At 39.7% G+C, this 23,687-nt stretch overlaps 1 protein-coding gene across 1 annotated transcript in view; it reads left to right on the forward strand.

Annotated features, from left to right (window-relative positions):
* HOMER2 (homer scaffold protein 2) overlaps positions 1 to 20,917 on the forward strand; it is a 129,260-nt gene extending 108,343 nt beyond the window's left edge. Inside the window, exons 5-9 of the mRNA XM_075897142.1 lie at positions 1,180 to 1,319; positions 5,004 to 5,160; positions 8,375 to 8,485; positions 13,638 to 13,718; positions 18,391 to 20,917. Of these exons, the coding sequence (XP_075753257.1) occupies positions 1,180 to 1,319; positions 5,004 to 5,160; positions 8,375 to 8,485; positions 13,638 to 13,718; positions 18,391 to 18,579 (678 nt within the window). The 3' untranslated portion in view covers positions 18,580 to 20,917. The remainder of the gene's footprint in view (positions 1 to 1,179; positions 1,320 to 5,003; positions 5,161 to 8,374; positions 8,486 to 13,637; positions 13,719 to 18,390) is intronic.
* Positions 20,918 to 23,687: the final 2,770 nt, after the last annotated feature.

A 23,687-nucleotide genomic window follows, 5' to 3' on the forward strand; every position in this document is an offset into this window, starting at 1 on the left:
ATTTTCGTCTCCTGTCCGGTAAAAAAAATTCAGAGAATACCGGACACTTGAGATGTCCAGTATTTTCTGAATTTTTCCCCGGCCCGGAGTTGAAAATGCCGGGCACCTGGCAACCCTACAAACACTCAGCACCCGGCCTCTCCCCCTCCCCCCCAAGCCTCCTCCTGGCCCCCAACACCTCCAGCACCCCGACCCCAGCCCCCATGCTTACCTGGTTCCCCAAGGCTGCCGGCACAAAATGGCTGCCGGCCAAAAGACCTAGGGGAAGCAATGCTTTCCCCTGGGTCTTACTGCTCAATCGCTCCCCTGTTCCTATCCCTGCACTCAATCTTAAACATGCTCTTTTAATGCTGTTTGTTTTATTTATTTATTATTTTGGCGCTTTTTTTTGTCTTTTTTTTTTTCCCTCAACAACTTTGGTCTCCCCCCCCCCTTTTTCCCTTCAGCATTTTTTCCCGGTGTTTTGTTTTGGGGGGGAGGGGTGTTTGGTATTTTTGTTTCAACCATCTGGCAACCCTAGTTGTGTGTGCTGGTTGAGAGAAGCTGCATTCTGTGTCTTTAAGGGAAATCTGTCTTGCTCTGTTGTCGCCTCATCCCCCTACTCCCATTCTGCACTCCCCTGAGTCATGTGCTTCAGATTGGAGCAGCTCTCCTTACTGTGTTTCTCTCAAACCCCTGATCTGTAAAGATAGGGGCAGGGGAACATCTGAACTTGAACCCTCCCCTTTCCCTCTCATCCTGTTGCACAGCTGGCAGGAAGCTCCTGAAAGCAGCTGGGCTTGCAGGATGGAGCAAGGTGCAAGGAGGGGTAGCTAAACACACCATGCTGGTGGCCAGCTTTAAGCATGCACTTCTGCTAATCAGTGGGGTTGTCCAGAGAAATGCCTGATGGGCCAGATCCAGCCACTGGGCCTGAGTTTGCCCAGTCCTGTACTAGGACAAACTTTCTAACTAAGAGGGTAGTTAAGCTCTGGAATAAGCTTCCCAGGAGGTTGTGGAATCATTGCAGATTTTTAAGAATAGGTTGAACAAACACCTGCCCATTAGGGACAGTCTGTATCTATGTAGTCCTGCCACAGCCCAGAGGCTGGACTTGATAAACTCTCAAGTTCCCCTCCAGCCCTACATTTCTATAATTTTAAATTTTATGTTAATACTAATCTGTGGATTGTGCTGCAGGAATCTGGACGTGAAACACCATCTTCTACTCGGGCATCCAGCGTGAATGGAACAGACGATGAGAAGGCATCTCATGGTGGCCCTGCTGATGCGCATCTTAAAAGCGAGAATGACAAACTGAAAATTGCTTTAGCCCAAAGGTGAATATTTAAATTGCACTGAATGCCTGTGTGGTAATGCTTCGCTAGTGGGTACATATACATATACATATTCAGGGATCGTTCAGTAAGGAAACAGCTAGCTGACCTAATAGTTACTATACTTTTTAAAAGGCAGACCAAGATAGATAAAAACAGCTTATATTAAAAAAAGTGAAGAGGATAAAAAAAGTGGTAATAGGATCCATGTTGTTGCCTGCCTGAGAGTTATTGTAAACTGAAATAAAAATAATTGGTGTCCTAGCACTAAGGTGCTTACGTACACAAGAATGTACTGCATGTATCTCTTAAACCTTTTCCTGAATTTCTAATGTACTTGTGTTCCTAAAAAAAAACCAGCTGTTTCACATGTGAACTTTAACTGCTGACAGTTTAGGAGGAATTCTGATTCACTGCTAAAATGTGTCCTCTTTAAAGTTTTAAAATATATATATATATATATATATATATATATATATATATATATATATATATATCTCTTAATAAATCACCAAAGGTTCACTTATACAATTTAGATCACTGACTATTGAATAGGCATAGTTATTATAGCTTACTATATGTACATTATAATAGTATTAGCAATAATTATTCAAATGTTGTTGCATTCATTTAAAACAGGGGTCTCAAACTCCCAGCCTGCAGGCCATCCCTGGCTGGAGCGATTGTGCAAGCCCTATCCCTTCCATTCATCATCCCACCCTCTTCCCCTGCGGTGAGTGTGGGGGAGGGATGGCATAAGAACAGCCATACTGGGTCAGACCAAAGGTCCATCTAGCCCAGTATCTTGTCTGCTGACAGTGGCCAGTACCAGATGCCCCAGAGGGAGGGAGCACAAAAGGCAGTCATCATGTGATCCCTCTCCTGTCATCCATTTCCAGACAAACAGAGGCTATGGACACCATTCCTACTCATCCTGGCTAATGGCCATTGATGGACCTAATCTCCATGAATCTATTTAGCTATTTTTGAGCCCTGTTAAAGTCCTCGTCTTCATAACATCCTCTGGCAAGGAGTTCCACAGGTTGACTCTTCACTGAGTAAAGAAAAACTTCTCTTTGTTTTAAACCTGCTGCCTATTAATTTCATTTGGTGACCCCTAGGTCTTGTGTTGTGGGAATAAAAAAATAATGTTTCCTTATTCACTTTTTCCATACCAGTCGTGATTTTATAAACTTCTATCATATCCCCCCTTTGTCTCCTCTTTTCTAAGATGAAAAGTCCAAGTCTTTTAAATCTTTCTTCATATGGGACCTGTTCCAAAACCCTAATAATTTTTGTTCCCTTTTTCTGAACCTTTTCCATTGCTAATATTTTTTTTTTAAGATGAGGAGACCACATCTGTACACAGTATTCAAGAAGTGGGCAACCATGGTTTTATATAGAGGCAATAAGATATTCTCTGTCTTATTCTCGATCCCTTTTTAATGATTCCTAACATTCTATTTGCTTTTTTGACTGTCACTGCATACTGAGTGGATGTTTTCAGAGAACTGTCCACAATGACTTCAAGATCTCTCTCTTGAATAACTGTATCTAAGTTAGTCCCCATCATATTGAATGTACAGCTGGGATTATTTTTTCCAATGTGCATTACTTTACATTTTATCAACATAAATTTCATTTGCCAATTTGTTGCCCAATCCCTTAGTTTTGTGAGTTCTTTTTGAAGCTCTTCACAGTCTGCTTTTGTCTTAACTGTCTTGAGCATGTTGGTATCATCTGTAAATTTTGCCACGTCACTGTTTACCCCTTTCTTGAGATCATTTATAAATAAGTTGAATAGGATTGGTTCCAGGACAGACCTTTGGAGGACCCCACTAGTTACCTCTCTCTACTCAGAAAACTTACTGTCCTTTGTTTTCTGTCTTTTAACCAGTTTTCAAGTCATGAAAGGACCTTCCCTTTTATCCCATGCCAACTTACTTTACTTAAGAGCCTTTGGTGAGGGACCTTGTTAAAGACTTTTTGGAAATCTAAGTATACTGCATCCACTGGATCCTCTTTGTCTACTCTAGTAAATTAGTAAGGCATGATTTTTGTTTACAGAAACCATGTTGACTTTTCCCCAACAAATTATGTTTATCCATGCGTCTTACAATTTTATTCTTGCCTGGTACTGCTGTTAGGCACGACCTTGAGGACAGGGGAAAGGGTATCGTGATGGCAGGAAGGGGCATGGCTTGAGGGCCTGTAACGCATAGGCCCCTCCCACCCCTTACCCCCCGTGGCTTGCTGGGAGTCCTGGGCTGGATTGCACAATCACTCCGTGAAGGATGGGTGAATGAGCCGACTTTAGTAGATACTTCTGTTGTGAAATTGGGAGATTTACCACTTAGTTTCTTTCTGATTTGGTGTATGATGAAGTAAACTCTCATTTACTCTAGCAATACCAGATCACATTGTTGACCGTGGATGTGTGGTTCTATGAATGCAGAAATAACATTTAGGCCATCAGGGAGCAATTACTGCTGTTGATGTATGAAGCCAATCTTCTCTTCTGTTTTTGGTTTCAATGTGTGTTCTTTATCTGCAAAAACAGGTGAGGGTATGTAAAATCACAAAAGCGAATTATTAGCTCACCATAAAATATTAATGGAAAAAAGGTAACTTTATGTAGCATTCTAAAAATTTTTGTGCACCACTTGAAAAATATACTTATATGCTTTGAAATCACATTGTGTACCATTGATTTAATAAATTATTTGACAAGGCAAATCCCTATAATTTGTAGCCATAGTAAAATAAAAAGTTGGAATGTTCTAAGCTGCGACATTAAAATACCATAGTTCTTTTCTTGGAACTTATTTGCCATCTCTACCTCCAGCATTTGAATACGCCCATGAGTAGAAAGGAAAATAACATCAGTGTCATGAATGCCTTTTTAAGGGTTTTTTCAAAAGCTATATAAGCCATAGGATACAATAAGCAATCCTGAGGAGAATATCAAACTCTCCTTTTAATTTTAATGGGGTAATTCTTTATTTTTACTGGCTGAGGTCACTTTTACTGGCTAGTAACATGTAGTAACTGAGATACCAGGAGCTTTCAGTTTCTTCCATCCGTTGTCCCTCACCTCCTTAAAAGGCACATCACTCACCCTTTACTTCAGGAGCTTGTAAGGTCCTGGAATGTTTATTTCTTCAGTAGTAGTATCCTGATATCTTTATAGAGTTTAAAACAGAACAAAAGAAGTGAAAGTGTATTTTACCTAAAGAGTGTATATATATATATGTTTCTTGGCTTAATATTATGGTATTTTATATAATATTTTTCATCCTGAAAGATCCCAATATGCTTTATACATACATGATGTGCAAGTACCATCTGAAATGCAGCCACTGTTTTAACAATTCACAGCTACCTTTCAATACAGTTTAGGACAGGAAGTAAAGAATGCAGTAAAAATTCATGACTGCAGACAGCACACATCGCAGTTATCAACTAAACATCACATCTGGCACCGACAATAGTAGTTTTGTCTTTGGGCAGTTCATTGAAGATGAGTGATCATGTACTCTTAGGACAGAGGGTCAGTGTGGAATGGTCATTCCACTGGGATGCTCTATTTAATTCAGCTTCCCATCCACCTCTGCAATCAGGTGTTTTCATAGAGAAATAAACGGAACTAAAGCATTAGTAAATCTAACTCTAGCCTGTTGTTTTCAGTTCTTCCAATGTAAAGAAATGGGAAACAGAATTGCAGACTCTGAGGGAGAGCAATGCTAGGCTGACCTCTGCGCTCCAAGAATCTGCTGCCAGTGTAGAGAATTGGAAAAAGCAGTTTTCAGAATGCAAGGAAGAAAATGATCAACTCAGGAACAAGGTAACACCAGTGGGCTGGATAGAATAAAATAAACCCCCCAAGCACCATTTGAAATGTCAGATTACCCTGGCCTGGAGACTCCTCTCCTATTTCTCTTTCCTTACCCCAAGCTACTGTTCCCACAAAAAGCTGGTGCTGTATGAGATTTACAAACATAACTAGCAGTAAGTTGTTCAAATACTAACCAAAAGCTACTGAAGAATCTGCAGCCAAGCACTGAACAAAGTAGAGGAAGTCAGTCAGCAGCTGCAGCAAAGGTGAGAAGAAAAAAAACAAAGTTCAGTCATACCATACCCAAATTTATATAAAATCCAGAGCCAAACTTTTTTGAATTATTATTTTAAAACATGAATTCAATATAATATTACGAAATTAAGCTTTTAAAAAAATCTATAATATTTCTAAATCTTTTCCAATGCCCCTCTTCTCACAGCTGAGGAAGAGACAGCAGTGGCATCTTTTTTTGTACTCATGTGATGTTCTCTATGTATCCTGGCTTCTCTGCTGGTTTGTCTTTTTCTTGTGCTAGAGAGGAAGTACGGTGTAGAGGAGACTGAAGCTACATGAATACTTACATGCCAAAGATCAATCTTCTGATGTTCAATTTAGCGGGTCTTGTAAGACCCGCTAAATCGAATACCAATGGCTCCCTGGTTGGTGTGGTATTCCTCTGTCGCAAGGAGTAAAGGAAGCCAACAGAACATTTGCTCCCATCAACCTCCCACTGTAAAGTCAGCACCAAGCTCGGCTTAAGGTATGTTGACTCTAGCTACATTGTTTACATAGCTGGAGTAGCGTACCTTAAGCCGACTTTCTGGGTTTGTGTATAGATTGGCCTGAGAGAGTTGCTACTCCTTGCCTCCAGCATGCAGGAGGTAAAGAACTGGAAGTCAGTAGGTGACCAGGGACTTTCATATCATCCAAGATTCCATGCTACCTGGTTGGGGGAGCTGCAATACTGTCTGTGCTGTTGGGTAGGATGAAGGGAAAGAGAACATCAACCAAGATGATTACTATAGCGTGCTCTTCTCCTAATTTATTTCACTATAGTATATCAATGCCCTGTGCTCATACCTTGTGATGAGGTGGCTGGTTTAAAAACTCAATAATGCTAATCGGATCTCAAAATCAGACAGCTATGTAATAACACAAGTTGTATGCTCAATACTGTAAGCACTAAAAGGGGGAGGAGGAGGAGGAGGAGAAGCCAGGCTGAGAATCAGACCCACCAGCTTCAAAGCAGCATGTTTCAACTCCGTAAGCCTGTTGGAGATTGTTGCCAAAAGCCTTTTCCCATTCTTACCGAACGTGTAATTTCACAGTACTGCAGTATAGGAATTGAATGTGAACCACAAGAGAGAACACTTGGGAGATGTAAATTTAGATTTTTAAAAAGCCCAGCTTAGAATAGTAGCTTACACTGTCACTGAAATAATATGGTGCTATCTATCAAAAGCTTGTAATTGGCCCATGCACTGGTACAAGTCTGTTGAATACAGTGGAATTCTGTTTCTGAGAATGCTGCTTGTAGGGATAATTTCAGCTTATTGATCTTAAGCAACTTTCCAAAAAGCTGGGTCCCGTTGTTGCTGCTGTTTTTGCCTTTCACACATTCAGCTCACTGGGGCAGTCCATGTATAAAGCTCATTGCAAGTAATTTTTAATTTTCTATTGTTTTCAGGAGTTAGGTATGCCTTTCTTTCATTTTTGCATGCCACTTCTGTCCGGGTGAATAATATAGCTTGTGGGAATGCTGCTGATAGACAGATATTTCCTAACTTCCCTGTCTGTCAGGGCACTAAAATACCTAATGGAATTCTCTTTGTCTTTGCAAGATGAAGATTTTATATCTGTTTGTGTACAGTTTGGGGACATCACTCTCAGAATATAAAGATAATTCCAGTAGAGCAAATCAGTGCTTCTCAACATGCTTCCTCTGTATTTAGAGGACTGCTTAATCCATGCTGTGTGTCAAGATTTCCTGGCACTAATTGTTAGTGTCAAGGTAACATTAGGTTGTTAGATAAATCTGGTTCCTAGAGCAAAGAGTTAATAGTTCTTTATAAAGGCTAGCAGTGAAGGTTTCTTTCATGTATAAGGGAGAAATGACTTGTTGAAATAGTAAATTACAGCTAAACAGCATAGTGCGCAACATACATTATTTACTCCTGGTTTGTTTTTGTGTAATGTTGCATTGAAAAGTTGCTTTCATTGACATGATCAGGTGTAAATGTGCCACTTTTCTCTGTGTTGTCCAAAATGAACAGGTTCACAAAACACTTCCTTATTCTGGCTCAGTGGTTAAGGTACCTATAGTGAAACACATGCTTTCTGTGGTTTGTATTGCTGCACTGCCTGCATATGGCGTTGTGATGTTCCTGTAGAGAAAGAGATTTTTCTATGTTTCCTCTTTCAAATAGGTTTCTCAATAGGCATTGGTGCTGCACCAGAATGGGCTGCTGGGAAGGTCCCTCTCCTGTGTTAATTTGGTTATAAAAATTTGTGCATGTTGATCTACATAGCATGGTGACAAGTACAGTTTCAGAGTAGCCAAACACTGAGAATGAAATAACACAAGTTAAGGAGAGAGCCTGGTAGCCTAGGAGCAGCACACGCACACAAGATCTGAGTCCAGAGATGGATGGAAGAAGTGTGGAATCAGTAAGCACATTCCCTGTGTGAGGAAACAAAGCACCATCTGTCACTCTGTACTAATCCTTCTGGCTAAGTTTTAATGCTGTATCCAACCCTCTTATTCCTTCTGGAATAATAGATAGGTCTTGAGGAGACAATGTTGGGATCTCCAGAGAGCTTTCTTCCCCATACCATATTTTTTTAAAACCCCCTCCTTGTAGATTACTGGCTCAGACTTGCATAAAAATGGGAGTGCAAATTTGTCCCCATTCATTTCTCATCGTTACTAATTATAACATTCCAGTGCTTTGCACAGTCCCATGTAATTGCATAACACACTATGTGAGCTACAATAAACACATCCTGTGAGGCTCCCTAGAGTGTCTGTAAATGGGTTACTTTGTTCTTAATTTCAAATATGACAGTGGTAACTTTGACCTGTTGTACTAACTGATACACTCTAATGGGCAAATCCTCAGCGGATGAGAATTGTCATACCTCCATTGAGCTGGGATAATTTACACCTGCTGAGGATCTCCCCTGGCTTTGCAGAGAACTGGAGCTTGATTTTTTTTTAAAGATTGAAGAGCTAGAAGAACAATGCAATGAAATAAATAAAGAGAGAGAGAGAAATGCACAGCTGAGCAGGCGCCTCCAGGAACTGGAATCAGAACTTCAAGACAAAGAACTAGTAAGTAAAATAAACTTAGAAATGGCACAAATTCTTCAAAGTCAGAGTGGGCCTGCTTGCTTTTCTCTGTATGTGTTGCTTTGCATAATGTGTCACCCATAGTCAAAGGGAGCCCAGCATTTTAGGTTTCTGCTCTTTCTAGCTGTTGTAAGACAATTTTGACCACCTAGCTCAGTTGTGCTCCCTAAGCACTCATTTACAACATGTAGATTCTGACTTTTTAATTTGATGTGGCATTTGAGTGTGATAATAGTTCATAAAAATGATACTTTATACTTCCAAGGATCTCAATGCCTCTTAAAACCATTGGTTAGTTAAGCAGCGTAATACCTGATGAGATAGGTAAACAGTGGTGTCCTCATTTTACAGGTGGGTGAAATGGGCTGAAGAAGTTATTTGCCTTGCCCAACTTCACACAGCAAATTGAGAACAGAATCTCAGAATCACTACTCTCAGTCCCTTGCTCTTATCGCTTTACTATTTGAAAGGAGGGGAGTGGTTGACTTTCAGATGCTCGTCTGTAAAAAGGCATCCTTTACAAGAGTATTTAATATCTTTATGAAGGCAAGTGAGGCTGTCTTTCAGTGGGATCTTATATTTTACTATTTTGCCAGCCATACCTTCTGATTTTAATAATTAAGTCCAAGATTGATATTAACATTAGAAAATGTTACTTAAAGATTCATTCATGGTTCCTAAATCTGTCATCTTAGCTCAGGGCTTATCTCCACTACACGGTAGATTGACGCTGCAGTGATTGATCCACCAATGGTCGATCCACCTATTGTCTCTGCTTAGACGTGATAAATCGACTTCCAAATGCTCTCTCGTAAGCTCCAGTACTCCATTGGGACAGGAAGGTTAGGCAGAGTCGTCGGGAGAGCATCAGCCACTGACCTGATTGCATGAAAGACACTGTGGTTAAAAACATCAACTTCAGCTATGCTTTTCAGGTAGCTGAAGCTGCGTATCATGGTAGATGGATGGGGGATGTAGATTAGACCTACTGCAAATGCTGTTGAAAACTTATAGCCCTTGAATGGGGGAAAAGTCATGGTATCTTTGGGTTTCCCCACCACCACTGTAGAAAGCAAATGTTTGTGCCCATTCAAGAGCAAACACAAACAGAAGGTGTAGTGAAACTTACCTAGTACCACTATAACGTCTCAGTTGATGCTCTTAAAAAGCAGTGCTATTAAGGAGTTTTTAAGATGGTACAAGAAACTGGTTAGGGAGATGGATTTTGGTGCGCAGTTAAAAATATAATACAGTTTTCAGCACTGAGTTTCAAAGGAAATATCATGCTTTCTTCCTAACCTTTCTATTCTAATAGCATAGGTAATAACACCTATTTTGTGCTAGTATTTTCCTTGAGGTTCACATTCTCCAGACACCAAATCAGCCAGAAAATTGATTGACTCATGAATATTACAGGCCTAGCTTCCATTCCTTTTTGAGAATGAACTATATCAGCTTGATTTCAGACTTTCGTACATTAGTGGATTTCTGATTATCTCTAAACCACCATACATAAGCTGCTCTTGGCTTTGTAAGGCAAACCAGCATGAAGCCTGCTCACAAATGCAGCCGCAAAAAAAGCAAAAAAATTTTGTGCATTTGAGGAACAGAAAAGGGAAGAGAGCAAAATGAAGGGTTGGACAGTGGCACAGAGGCATTTGGACAAAAAAAATATAAGCCACAGACGTATATAATAGCACCTGAATGCTTAAAGATGAATGGGGGTTTCATTTCTCAAAATAAATGTAGTGGGTTACTCTGAGTTCTGGGGTGTAATCCAGACCAATAAGATACTGTGTCACTGTTTGCCATGCAATGTTGGATGCCTCACAGTGCTTTGCTGCTGTAGCTTCCAACTGCACATGCTCACAGCCAACTTACAAGTAGGCAGGTTACACCGTGAGGGTAGGTCTACACTTGAGTCCATCGAGTGATAGATGCTAAAGATGGCTTCTGTCTTGGCTTATAAACTCCAAAGTTCAACAGTCTTGTTTAAAGAGGCAGGATGACCTCATACTGTGGGACTTCCCATCCTTGGTGTATATCTAAGGCTTTCATTGTTTTGATTCCATCATACTTAATTTACGTAGGAGGCAGATAAATAGCTGCTATGTTCCTTCCTGTACAAGAGACACTTGTTCCTTCCTTTTGAAATACTCTAATGCCTAATTTCCATAGGTATACAAAACTCCTTATATAGTGTTAATGCAAACATTTTATGATATTATCACCAGTGTATCATAGACTTTTCTAAAATACCTCTCAATCAATTGATTCAGTTGCTTATCACATGCGGTTCAGACCCCTTGTCTTTATAAACCAGTAGTCTTTGAAAAATAAACCAAGCTTTTCTCTCTTGATGGATGTAAATGCCCTGCTGTCTTTTCCCCTATTTGTTACTTGATAGCTTTGTTTACTTCATATGTAAATTGATCTTCATTGTCTTGGTTTGATGGTGGGGCTGGTCAGAGAAACAAACATTCCTTTGGCCTTATCTATACTTATTGAGAAATTGATACTGCGGAGATCAATCTCCCAGGGGCTGATTTAGCAGGTCTAGTAAAGACCCAGTAAATCAATTTCTGATTGAGTTCTCATTGCCTTGGGTCTCAAGGAGTAAGGTGAGTCTATGGAGGAGTTTCTCCCATCAACTCCTTACAGTGGGGATGCTGTGGTAAGACAAGTTAAGGTATGTTGACTCCAACTATGCTTTTCACATAGCTGGAATTGCGTACCTTAGTTCGACTTTACACCCTAGTGAGTGACTTTGCACCCTAGCCTTTGCCTAGGATAGACTTGTTTATCAACTCCCCCTGACATGCCTGGCTTAAACATATTTTTGAAATCATTCTATCATTTATACTTAACTCTTAATACATGTTCATGCATACATAATAAGTATTTTAATGATCAGTGAGTTATTAGTTTTCCAATGACCTATTTCTTGACATGTATTAGATACTGTTTATAACCATATTAGAGGAACACTGATTTGGTCAGGACAACTGAAATTCATTTCCTAATACCAACACACATTCTTACCCTCTGTACTGAGGTGCTCTTTGGGTCAAAGCTTCCCGCTTACAAAATTGCAGGAGGATTAGTCACTGGCTGACCCAGAGCCAGCAAGTCAGAGTCCTCTTCCTGACAGAGCATCTTCTGCAATATTTTCATTATCTTGTATATTTAAAAAAAACCTGTTTTGTCATCTTTGCCTGTTTACAGTTTCTAGGCCATAATATCAGAGAGTATCCATAATTTCATCTACAGAGTTATTACAAAGCGTTTGCAGTAACATTAATGACCATTAGACAGGACTATGCAGCACTAACAAGATGGTTTATTAGGCGATGAGCTTTCGTGGGCCAGACCCACTTCCTCAGATCAAATTGTGGTAGAAAATTGGCATGACCATATATACCAATTTTCTTCCACAATTTGATCTGAGGAAGTGGGTCTGGCCCACGAAAGCTCATCGCCTAATAAACCATCTTGTTAGTCTTTAAAGTGCTGCATAGTCCTGTCTTTTGTTTCAACTAGACCAGACTAACACGGCTACATCTCTATTACTTAATAACCATTGTGCTATTAGAGTTCAATCAATCTGTTATGTGTCACTTTTAAATCAATATCATGACTCTTTCTCCCTCTCCCCCCACATTCCCCATGGGAGGTGTAGTGAATATGTCAGGCCTGACAAGACTTGCTGACACAGAGTAGTAGAGTCTCTGTGTCAGTTAACATCTTTTTTGCATATCTGGGTCCGTGCCTGGTACCCTTGCATTAAATGCTGATTTTAATTGATTTCAACATGGTGGTCAGAAACAGTCCATGCTAACAAGCAATTTGACCCTTTACGTTAATCCTGTGAAATAATGGTCACAAAGTTGGAGAAGAACACACAATCTTGGAGATGTCCTGGATGATATAATTGCTCATCGAGAATGCTCAGTTTTTGGGTGGAGTGGTATTTTTGGCAAAAATTTTGGAAGCAAATATAAACCCATTGTGAAATAGACCGGATTCTTTTGAAAGTTGGGTTATAACTGAAATATGAGACATGGTATTGTATCTGGAGAAATGGAATCTGGAGACATAGAGACTTTTTATTGCGTAATTTTATAACAGAGTATGAGGTACTATTCCTATATATTCTTATTCTGCTGTGAAATCACAGGTAGCTGGAACAGAATACGTCACATATCCCACAACTTTACTTGCTAGCCTATATCAGACTAGATTGAGGACTGATAAGGCTGGATACAACAGTATTTTATTTATTTAGTCTGTCTAGCCAAAAAAATAATAATCCCACGTTTTGAGACAGATCCTATGGCTTGCGCCACAGATCACAGCCTGCCTCCTCCTGGATCCTAGGGGAAATCACTAGGAGCAAATCTCTGTGGATGTTTTCATCCAGAAAACCCCTTTCTGCAGCTTTAAATGAGGCTGCAGGGAATTATTTGGCCCTTGGTAATTTACAGTTTTCAAATACGTTCTCCAAGTCACCACTGCCTTTGCTATTAGCAGAACTACAAACTTTTTAAAGCTTTCCTCTTAAATCCAGCCATCTATTTGTCTCATTGCTCATTTCTAACTCCCTTCTGTTTGTTCATACCATTTTGGGAATGTGACGCTGAGAATTGAATACGGCATCCCAGGTGGTGTTGCTCAAAGTCTGTTATTTCTGTGCTGTGAGATATTATAGATGCAGCTAAAAAATCCAGTGACCTTTTTTGCTGCCATGTATCATTGCTAACTTGTATCTAATTTGCTGTGTGCTATCACCCATAGGTCTCTCTAGCATTACTGTGTTTCAGATGTGTCTCTCTCATTGAATGTGTCCATGTGTAGTGAGAATTCTTAAATATAACTAGCTGGAGATTAGATTATGCTTGGGTGTATAACCATGTAGTCAAGCAATAATTAATTCAGTGTAGTGCAAAAATGAATATTATTTTATTTAATTTACTAAATTAAAAACTGCCTATTATAAAGTCAAAACATTTTCAGTTCTTTTAAATCCCAGTGGTGTGTGGCATATGATGTACTTGTACAAAGTTATTTCACAGTTTCAAATTACTTTATTTTAAAACTGAAGCTTGTTTTAATTTTCATGTTGGCTTTTTTATAGGAATTGGAGGATCTTCGAAAACAGGGTGAAATTATACCCCAGCTAATGTCAGAATGTGAATCTGTATCTCAGAAATTACAGGTACTGTTCAGCAAATAAATTAATCTCAACACTGTGGAAAGGAAATATATATTTCTCATGTTTATATATTTTTTCCTGTTTGTACCTTTACTGATAAAGATAAGAGACCCCCAATTAATAAAAGTGAGTGCTGATTACATGCAAAATGTACTGTGGCTGCTCCCAAATTAGAAGTAATTATAGATCCTTCCTGTCTCTGCCTGGTTATCTGAAGAAGTTGTTACTGGGATCATATTGCAACTGTCACCTGGCAGATTCCAGCATAGTCTATATCCAGCATTTATGCTGCCCTTTCTTTGCCTTGTTTCATATGCAATGCTACTAGAAGTGACTGCTTCACATACAGAGTTTGCCAAACATTTACCAGTCTCCTTTCAAGTGGCCTTCTTGAGTATTCAACTCAGTTTAACATTATGATGAAAGCTAAAGCTAATTGTTATAAAAGAGAGAAAAGAAGAAAAAGTACTAGTTGAAAAAAAAGCTAGTTACATAATATGGGTGAGAAGTTTAAACAAAAAGGTGGGTCATCTTATTAAATACAATATGTTGTCTATATTTTTAGGCTAATATTTACTAAATATCACCAAAATATTTTAATCTGGTTGGTTTTAAAGCTTTAGAACTCTGTATATATCAAAATGACTCATTCAAGAATTTGGACGTGAGGGTGGTCCCTGTCATGGATCAGTCTTCACCGAGGTATCTACTTTACTAACAAAGAACACAGAGATAGTCCCTACCCTGTGCAATAAAAGTATGAATTCAGACAACAGGTGTATAAGAACTGCAATGGCTTTTCTAGCTCTGTACATGGTCTCCAACAATGGTCAGTTCTGGCGTTTCAGGGAATGTGCACAGAACAGGCCAGCAGGAATTATCTAACTGTCGTCCTCTTCCAACAGAGGTTTAGGATTGCCCAAATATGGGGTTGCATCCCTGAACATCTTGGCTAATGGCCATTGATGGACACACACTCCTTGAACTTACCTGTTTCTTTTTTGAATGCAGCTATGAGTTCCACAGGTTAATTGTGTGAGGAACGGGGAGTACTTCCTCCCTTGTTTGTATTGCATTGTTTATAGATGACACTATGGCTATGTCTACACACTTCCCTCTTCCACAAAAGCCTATGCAAATGAAGCATGGATTAGCATATTGCTACATTTCATTTGCATAATTAGGAGCTGTTTTTGCATAAAAAGGCGCTGTCTATACAATGCCTTTTTGCACAAAAACCTCTTGCACAAAATTGACTTAATTAATTATGCAAATGAAGCGTGGCAATATGCTAATCTGCACTTCCTTTCAATAAGCTTTTGCAGAAGAGGGAAGCTGTGTAGATGTAGCCTCTGTTTTGCATTGTGGGAAGGGGATAAATAACCTTCTCTATTCACTTTTTCCACATTATTCATTTTTATAGGCCTCCTAGTCATTTTTTTTTTTTTTTTTTTTTTTTTTTTTTTTTTAAAGCTGAACAGTCTTAATTTGTTTAGTTTTTCCTCATATGGAAGCTTCTCCATATGCTTCATCATCTTTGTTGCCCTTCTCTGAAATTTTTCCAGTCCCACTATATCCTTTATGAAATTGGACAAACAGAACTGGACACAGTCCACAAGTTGTGGACTCACCATAGATTTGGATAGTGGCACTATGATATTTTCTGCCATGTTTTCTATCAGTTTCCTAATATAGGTAAATCCTAATATTTTATTAGCCTTTTTGACCACTGTTGCTCATTGAATGGAAATTTTCAGTGACTCCAAGATTTTTCTTAAGTGTGACCACTAATTTAGGACTTATTTATGTACAGTTGAGATTATATTTTTCATTGTGCATTACTTTTCATTTATTAGAGTTGATTTTCATCTGCAGCTTTGTTGTCCACTCACCCAGTTTTGTGAAATCTTCCTGTAGCTCTTCACAGTCTGCTTTGGACTTAACTATCTTGAATAATTTTGTATCCTCTATGAAATTTGTCATATCCTTGTTCACCCCTTTTTCCAGGTCACCAATGGTTATGTGGAGCAGCACAAGTCCCAGGACAGATCCTTTAGGGACCCTGTTGTTTACCTTTCTCCACTGTGAAAACTTACTCTTATTCCTACCCTTTGCTTCTTGTCTTTTAATCAGTTACTGATCCATGATAATTTCCTGTAAGGGACCTTGTCAATGGCTTTATGATAATTCAAGTACATTATATTCATTGTATCAGCCTTGTCCACATGCTTGTTGATTCCCTCTAAGAGCTCTATTATATTGGTGAGGCATGTCTTCACTTTTTTTAAAAAAAAAGAAAAAGCCGTGTGGATTCTTCCCTAACAAATCTTGTTAATCTGCTTGTCTGGTAATTCTGTTCTTTACTGTAGATTCAGCTGATTTCCCTGGAATTGAAGTTAGGCTGCCTAGCCTATAATTGTAAACGTTGACTCCGGAACCCTGTGTAATAATTGATGTTACAATACCTACTTCCCAGTTATCTGGTACAGAGGCCTTTTTTCAGCAATAAGTTATATACTACTATTAGTAGATCTGCAATTTCATATTCGAGTTCCTTCCAAACTCTTGGATGAATACCATCTAGTCCTGGTGACTTATTACTATTCAATGTATCAGTTTGTTTTAAAATCTCTTCTACTAACACATCAGTGTGGGACAGTTCTTCAAATCTGTTCCAAAAAGGATAGCTCTGGTGTGAGTGTCTCCCCCACATCCTGTGCAGCAAAGATGGACTAAAAGCATTCATTTAGCTTCTCTTCAGTGACCTTGTTTTCCCTGAGTGCTCTATTAACACCTTGATTGTCCAGTGGCCCCAGGCTTCCTATTTCTGATGTACTTAAAAAATTCTTACTCTTTTTGCATCTTTTGCAAATTGTTCCTCAAATGCTTTCTTGACCTGCCTTTTTATACTCTTGCCCTTCTCCTGCCTTCCTGTTACCCTCAGTAGGATTTGACTTCCAAATTTTAAAGGATGTCTTTTTGCAGCCTCCATTACTGTGCTTTGAGCCCTGGTGGCATCCTTTTGATCCTTTTATTGTCGTCTTTTGATTTGTACATGTTGTCAGAGTCGCTAATGTAGTGTTTTTAAATAGTCCCCGTGCTGCTTGCAGGCATTTAAAGCGTGTGACAGCTTCCTTTTAATTTATATCTCACAAGCGTACTAATTTTGTGTCATTTCCTTTTATAATTAAATGTTACTGTAGTGAGATTTTGCAGGTTTTTTTCCATCCTACAAGGACAGTGTCATTAGAAAAGTTTTTATAGTAGGCATGCTGAAAGCCACTGAACAAAACTGTAAATTTTGTATATGCTACTACACCCCCTGAACTCCTAGTTTCTGTGTCCTTGTACAAGGATGTTAAGTTTGGTTGTAGTATGATGACTATTAGTGATTTAGCGATCATTGTCTCTTGAACCAAATCACATGCTCCACACATGACTAACCAAAGGATGCCACTAACACATGGGGTAAACACAAGGAAACAGTGAGATAACAGTCAGTCTGATAAGCAAAAGTAAGCCTGTCTAACCATTGTCATTTACACTATTGTGAAATGAAGAAAAACAGAAGAAAAACTCATGAAATGAGAAATGGGTTTCTAAGAAAATACACTTACTAGAGCAAACTGCAGTGGGGGGACTAGGGGTGTCAGTGTGTAGTTGACTATACAAATAACTGATAAGCCTGAGCTTATGTTAATCTTGTCGACTACACACACTCTTCCCACCTCCCCTGCCCCACTTCTGTATCAGAGGCAGCAAGGCGGAGAGTGGGTAACTGGTGCTCGTGAGGAGCTGGCTTTAAGCAGGCTCCCCACAAGCACCAGATCTGCCTGTCCCTCCAACCCCCGTGCTGCTGCCTCTGATAGAGGCAGCATCGCAGATGGTGAGGGGGACAGATGGGAGCAGATATGCACAGAGAGCCCTCTTTCAAGCCAGCTCTCTGCACGTGCTGGCTCCGCAGACCTGCCTGCTCCCTGCTTGCTAGCTCCTACAGAGGCAGCAGAGTGGGAGAAGGGTAGGCAGAAGCTGGTGCCAGGGGCTCCCTGGGAGTAGTGCTGGAAACGCACAGGCCCTGCCCCTTGAGACTATCAAATAGTCATGTAACCACTAAAATTTCATGAGGTTACACGACTATTCAATTACATGATAGCTCACATCCCAAGTGGGGAACATTGTTTTCAACTATGACAATATGCTTAAATATTCAGCCAAAGTATAACTCAAGTAGTTCAAAAGAGATCTTGCAGAACTTAATAAAGCAATGTTATGTCTCAGGCAATGTTTTGTAAAAGCTTACTTTTCAAAGCTACACTACCAGAGAGAACGTGGCAGAGAAACTAAATTCAGCTGGATTTAAATTATGCATATATGGCTGTGCATATATTGCTAGAGTTACAAAATTAAAGATATCAACCAAATGACAAAATCTAATGCAAAGCATCTTTTCTACTTAATCTGTATTCTTCCCTGCATTAGTCAGATTAAAACAAATGTAGCCCTATCATGTCAAAATTGCTTCTAGAGGTGCTTGTATTAGGCAGACTAATAAGTCAAAGCAAAATGTTTGAAGTCTGTGAGACATTCTTGCTTTGCCCTAGTAAATATTGTTCATTTGTCTTATAGATTCATGCTATTTTTTCTTTTTCTTTTCTTTTCAATTTTTTTTTTTAAGACTGCTGAAAGAAAGAACAGAGAGCTTGAGGAGAAAGTGAGAACGCTAAGGACAAATGTTGAAGAGAACAAACAGAGACAGAACAACCTTAAAACTGAATTAAAGAATTTTTTAGACGTACTAGATGGGAAGATAGATGAACTACATGATTTCCGACAAGGACTGTCTAAACTGGGAGCTGACAACTAGATGACGACATAGTTTTGTAATCTAGGGCCTGAATGTTTGGTGTTCCATTGATCCCAAATGTGTGTTTACAAAATATGACTAGAATGTTCCACTTGTTTGCATTGTGTTTGTATATACAGGCTGAAAATTTGCTGTGTTTTTTTTCAAACCAGTTGTGCTGCTCATTGAATTCTGTTGAGAAGAGAAATGATTTGTATGCAGCTCTGGCTTTGTGGGTTAGTGAACAGGTGGAGGATTCTGGCTCAGGAATCTGGAACTAGATCTACCTTAAATGAATATGCAGTTAGTTGTTGCAGGGAAATTTATATCTTTCTTAAGGGCTGTTGCAACCATAGAAACAGAAAACAAGTATTTTCTAGTCCTGACTATCAATATTCCTAGCAACATGCAATTGTATTTTTGTTGTTGAGTATAGTGAAGTTAAGATTAGAGGGGGCTTCTGCCGTGTGCAATGCAATTTGGTAAAATGTGTCTGAGCTGCAGTCAAGTGTAGCGAATCGTTCTAAGTAGATATTAGGAACAAATCAATAAAGCCTAAATCAAATCAAATTTGCAGAAAGAAACCAACATGTTTATACTCCTGTGACCTTTGATATGGGGTTTACCATGTAAATGTATGTGCACATATAGCACTTTGACTGCAACATTACAGATTCTCAGCTCTCTTATTTATTGATTTGAAATACAACAGCTGATGACAACTTGTCTCATTTAACAAGAGCATCTTTTTCCTCACCCCTAGAGTTTACATTCATATAATTAAGTAAATCATTACATATTTGAAAAAAAAACCCACACTTTTCCTGGGATCAGATCTACGTCAATAAGGATAGGTTATTGTTGCACATTTACATCTGTGCCCTCTAATTATCTGTGTAACTTAATATGTGCTGTGATATCTGCTGAAGTGATTTCAGAGAAGTTAATCTAAAAAACCATGAGTTCATTTCACAGAACCACTGGGGATGGTTTTGTACAAATGCAAGTTTCTGTTCAGGAGACATCCAGGGTTGAGTTAACATGAAAGCAAAACCCTTTTCTTTGAAGTATACATGTCGATTTTACAACCTGTTCAAGGGCATGAGTTAGACACCAAATTGCCCACTTAGACTAACAAGAAGAAAGGCATTGCAGAAACACATTGTAACTTGTATTTGATTATTCAGCAGCTCTAAACACATTCTGAGTAAAGCAAGAGAATGGATGCGATTCTAGGACCACAAGAATAAGAAGCAAGCTTACTTCACTACAGGCAGTGACATACACAGCAACAGCAGAATTCAGTCACTCAGCTTTTGTCTATATAACTACCTTCAAGAGTTTTTTGTTTTTAAAAAACTAAGAGACAACCTGCTATAAAGTTATTCTGAATTCCCATGCAAATAGAATTTAGGCAAGAAGTTCTGTTTATGTCTGACATATTGATGGTATTACTTTTTTTTTTTTTAAATATGGCAAAGGCCACTGAAGTGGGAAATTATTGTGTTCCAACAGGATGAAATAATATGACCATGTCATAACATTAATTTCACATATTTCTAATCCTTAGTAAAGCTATAATCAAGGATTTTTTAAAATCATTTTAATAAGGTAAGTGAATAGTACATTGAATACCTTTGCATACATATTATAATCAGACGCTGGAAGTCTGTAGAGATACTCTATCTGCAATAATTCTTTAATTTTAGATCTCCTCTTCTGCTGAAATATTGTCTATCTAGCCTTGCCTTTTTTGTACTTATGCTTTATAATCCTTTTATACAACTGACATTATGAAGCTGGGCCATTTAGGTTTATGATGGTCTTTATAAAAATTGTTGCAGAGTGCCTGTATTATATTAAAAAAAAATCAGGTATCTAGACACATAATATAGAATGTTGGCATGTGAAAATAAGCTTTTGCCAGTGTAGAATATACACATGGTACGTAATGTGGGCTTAGATAATGTGATCACACTACACAAAAGTGAGAATGATAAAGGAAACAGAGTATTTTCTAAACAAATAATTTTAGTATTTGGTTTGCATCTACATAGTTCACTGTACTCTTAAGGTTAGCAGCACCAACTGGGAAAGCAGGGAACTAAAACAACTGTCAATCACAAACAGCATACATTGCCAGGTTCCCCATGGTACTTTCCAATACAGGCAGTCCCCGAGTTACAAACGGGGTTTGCTGCCCGTCTCCCTGGTCTGCTGGAGACCAGCAGACCAGGGAGACGGGAAGCAAAGCCTCTGAGGACGCTGGCAGCGGGACAGCAGCGGCGCGTCTGGGCTGTCCCGCTGCCCCCGTGCTCCGCGGCTTTGCTCCAGACGCCTGTGGTACAGCAGCTGGGGCGCTGCCGGTTGGTCCCGTAGCGTTGCTCTGGGCGCTACTGGACCAACCCAGCAGCACCCCAGCTGCTCTACCCCAGGCGTCCTGATTCAGCCACTGCTGGTCAGTTTCAGCAGCGGCTGAATCAGGACGCCTGGGGCAGAGCACCCAAGCTGCTCTGCCCCAGGCATCCCCATGTCAGCTGCTGCTGAAACTGACCAGCGCTGACTACAGGAAGCCCGAGGCAGAGTTGCTCTGCCCCAGTCTTCCTGGAATCAGCCGCTGATCAGTTTCAGCAGCAGCTGACTTGGGGACGCCTGGGGTTCTTAAATTGAATCTGTATGTAAGAACTGGCGTCCAGATTCAGCCTGTTGAAACTGATCAGAGGCTGATTCCAGGAAGCCTGGGGCAGAGCAACTCTGCCTCGGGCTTCCTGTAGTCAGCCGCTGGTCAGTTTCAGCAGTGGCTGAATCTGGACGCCAGTTCCGACTTACATACAGATTCAACTTAAGAACAAACCTACAGTCCCTATCTTGTACGTAACCCGGGGACTGCCTGTAATGTGTTTACCTCAGTCACACTGAGAACCTTGCTTAATCTTCTGTTTCTTTTGCTTTTCTTCCCACTTCTCCCTCTTTCCTCCCCATTTTTACTTAGACCTTGTCTGCATGAGAGTTGTATCAATTTGCCTAAGGTGTGATTTTGAAAAATAGGTGCAGAGGGCTGTGCAAACACTTATTTTGGTTTAATCCAGATTTATTTTGGTTAATCTGGTTATTTCAGTTTATTTTAAACCATTTAGGAATCAGATTAAGATAAATGAAATAAGCTACCCTTTAAACTAAAATAAAAGGGTCCACACACAGGTTTGCATTTTTTAAACTAAATTTAGTTTAAAAACTGACTAAGTAAAACTTGGGCAATTTTCTGATCTACACAAGGCCTCCTAAAGAAGAAATAAGGATAAGAGGAAAAGGTGTGGCGGCAGAGTCTAGAAAGGAAAGTATTTATTTTTGGACCTTCCATTTATTCTGCACAAGTCTTAGCAACCAGAGGAATAAGGTGGATACTCTTCAAGCAATCCCTGTTCTCTCTCCTGTAGTCAGGACTGCAGTGTTCATGTTCCTTCCTTCCTGTGGCAGGTGTAGTCAATTCTTAAGTGGTTGAGACTCGAGGAACCTCCACATACAACTTGCAGGCTCAGGGATTCTGACTGCCTCCCTCCTGCACTAAAGTGAAAACCCAGTCTAATTAATGTCTTCTCTCTTAATTCTCTGTAACAAAATGGAAATACTAGGCCCTGGACTTCAGAGCCCTGTTTATCTGTAAGGGTTATGCAGCACATTGGTCTTCTCTCACCTTTGCCACTTGTCTTCTCTTAGAAATTAGAGGAGATGATTGGAAGAAATGTTGCAGGCTCCCAGTCCAAAGAAAGTGAATACCTCTGTCTCTTGCATACCTACAAGCTTTTCTGCTTTGTGTCTTGATCCCTACCAGGCAGGTTCTGTCATTGAGTGGTTGACACATACCTATGTCACAGGATGGCTGTGAGGATAAATCCATGTTGGTAAACTGCATTGAGTTCCTAGCATGAAAAATGATAGTAAAAATTATTTTATTTATAACTGAAGCTCTGTTGCAGCCCACCAGTCAGCTCACAATGTCAGATATGTAAATCTTATTTAGCTCTTGAGGGACTTGATGTGGTACAAAAACCTTTCCTCTCTCCCCTTCCTCCAGCAAACTGTGAATGCAGGACCTTGGGAAACCAAGCACTCTCTTTGTGGGCATGGTGGTAGTAAAGATTAAGCAATGCTTTCTCTAGTCACCTTCATCCTTCAGTAGGTATTGGGCCCTTAGAAGTCAGGCCCTCTATTTCTGGAGTGACAACTGCTGAATTCTCCCTCAAGTTGTAATTGGTTTTCCCCTTGCATGGTCTTCAGTAACAGGTTTACACTCAGCTTTTTCTGTTTCATTTCTGCCATGCTATCTGAGCTACTTGGAGAGCTCTCAGTGGTCTTTCTGCCATAGAGATTCCTCCTTAGCTCTTAAGCTTGACTGGTTACCATAAGAGACTTGTTCATAATCCTTCACCCATTATCTGATGTCCTTTTAGTGCCTGCCTGCCTTAGACAGAATACGCTGCCCAGTCAGTCCTGCATCTTATTTTCTTTTCACGACCACAGCCATTCCTTCTGCCCTCCTTGATTCTCGGCTCAGTCCAACTTCTAAGCATCCCTTCCAGCCCTTTGCCCCATGCTTCACTTTGTTTTGGGGGAAAGATGATTCTGTGGCTCTGCTCTTGCAGGATGAAAACTTGATGATACGCGAGGGTGAATTCCTGCATAGGGAACGTGACTAGAGAGTCTTATTCAGAATCTCTGAAATCTATAACTTCCTGGAGGCTGCCTTCCATTGAAAAAAACATGTCACTGTCAGGGTACAAGGTGGATATTTTGAAGAGATTACCTGAACACAACAGTGCGACCTTCGATCATGTTTTTTCAAGGTGTTTGCATCTTGAGAATGGGTTTGTTTGTCAATGGCCTAGTCATATCTCAATTATGCCTAGAGTATTTCATATTAAAGTTGCAATGGAAATATGGGAGTTCTCAAAGATGGTGATCTCTTATGATTCCCTGACTACTCTTTTTACTTTTGTATGCTGTTTACAGGAAAGTGCTACTAATGCAGCACTTAAAAAAAAAACAACCAATGCTGTTCCATTAGTGCTGGTCCATCTCTCCTGATTTTTATATCTTCAGCGCTCGGCTCCATAAATAGCAAAGTTACT

Source organism: Pelodiscus sinensis, chromosome 14, assembly GCF_049634645.1.
Source record: "Pelodiscus sinensis isolate JC-2024 chromosome 14, ASM4963464v1, whole genome shotgun sequence".
In the NCBI taxonomy this organism is placed as follows: Eukaryota; Metazoa; Chordata; order Testudines; family Trionychidae; genus Pelodiscus; species Pelodiscus sinensis.